Genomic DNA, 1,335 nt, shown 5'->3' with positions numbered 1-1,335 from the left:
AGAGCGAGACTCTGTCTCAAAAAAAAAAAAAAAAGAAAGAAAAAGAGAGCTAAAAAATGGGACCCAGATAGGTCAGTAAAATAGAAGCATATTTTCCTAACTATACATTTTCTAAATTCACAGAAATTTTGAAATTCTGATTAAACAAGTTTGTGGTACTAAACTCTAAATATGAAAGATGCCGTTTATCCATTTAAGGTGTACCTGATATAAGTATAATAAAATCCAAAAATATACTGAACTTATATTAATATTACAATAAACAACCACGGTTTTATTTTATTTTTACAGAATACCACTTTTTAACCTTACTATGATAAATGGTAATGATACTAACAGGCAAAATTAGAAAATAGAGAAGAAAAAAAATTACTCATAATGTTACCATACTACTACAATCATTATTAATATTCTCATATACTTATTTCCAGTCATTTTTCCTGGACATACTTGACATAATTATAATTTTAATGTCCATAACTTTTGTATCCAGATTTTTTCATATCATTTCTTATCAGTTGCAGTCATAGATTTTTTTCATTAATAGTACATACAAAATTATTTAATAAAGATAGTAAGAAAACAAAGAACATAAGAACAAAGAATTGTTTAATATGTTTACCTCATAAATAGGAAGTGTAGGTGAATTCCATGCATTGATTCTTGACTCATTGACATCGACAACTGTTACCCTAATTTCAGGGCACATATGAGCAATGACACTACATGTGGGTCCTCCAACATAGCCTGCACCGATGCAACAGATCTTCTTAATTTCAAACATGATTGTACTAGAAGGGAAACAGTAAGACTTTTAGTATTGAAAACAGAAAATCTGAAGAAATCCCATTGTACATTCATCACACTTTATAAATGCTGTCAAGGTAACAGATATCTGGAAAAATTTCCTACATTCACTCATAGGAATTATAAAAATAGTGATAAAAAATAACATTCTAATTGAATGACCTAGCCTGTTCTCAGACTAGCAAGAAACATATGGAAAAAATTATAGTAACTGATATTGCTGGAGAGGAGACAAAAAGATTATAATGACCTAATATTTAGAAAGTCAAGAGGCAAAATAAATCCTCACTTTGGCCTCTAATACACTAGGACAACTTTGTTTGCTGAGGGAAACATACCCGTGGGGTGAACATACCCGTGCAATTCTTGCTCAAATGAATGTTTTTTTTTTTTTTTGAGACAGAGTCTCACTGTGTTGCCCGGGCTAAAGTGCCATGGGGTCATCCTAGCTCACAGCAACCTCAAACTCCTGGGCTCAAGCGATCCTCCTGCCTCAGCCTCCCGAGTAGCTGGGACTACAGGCATGCG

At 32.6% G+C, this 1,335-nt stretch overlaps 1 protein-coding gene across 1 annotated transcript in view; it reads right to left on the bottom strand.

The window, feature by feature from the left end:
* Positions 1 to 1,335, bottom strand: part of UGDH (UDP-glucose 6-dehydrogenase) — a 24,866-nt gene that overhangs the window by 16,143 nt on the left and 7,388 nt on the right. Inside the window, exon 2 of the mRNA XM_012644485.1 lies at positions 623 to 791. Coding sequence (XP_012499939.1) covers positions 623 to 784 — 162 coding nt within the window. The 5' untranslated portion in view covers positions 785 to 791. The remainder of the gene's footprint in view (positions 1 to 622; positions 792 to 1,335) is intronic.

Source organism: Propithecus coquereli, unplaced genomic scaffold (assembly GCF_000956105.1).
Source record: "Propithecus coquereli isolate 6110/MARCELLA unplaced genomic scaffold, Pcoq_1.0 Scaffold213, whole genome shotgun sequence".
In the NCBI taxonomy this organism is placed as follows: Eukaryota; Metazoa; Chordata; class Mammalia; order Primates; family Indriidae; genus Propithecus; species Propithecus coquereli.
The sequence above is the reverse complement of the archived record's forward strand: the minus strand, read 5'-3'. Positions and strand labels throughout refer to the sequence as shown.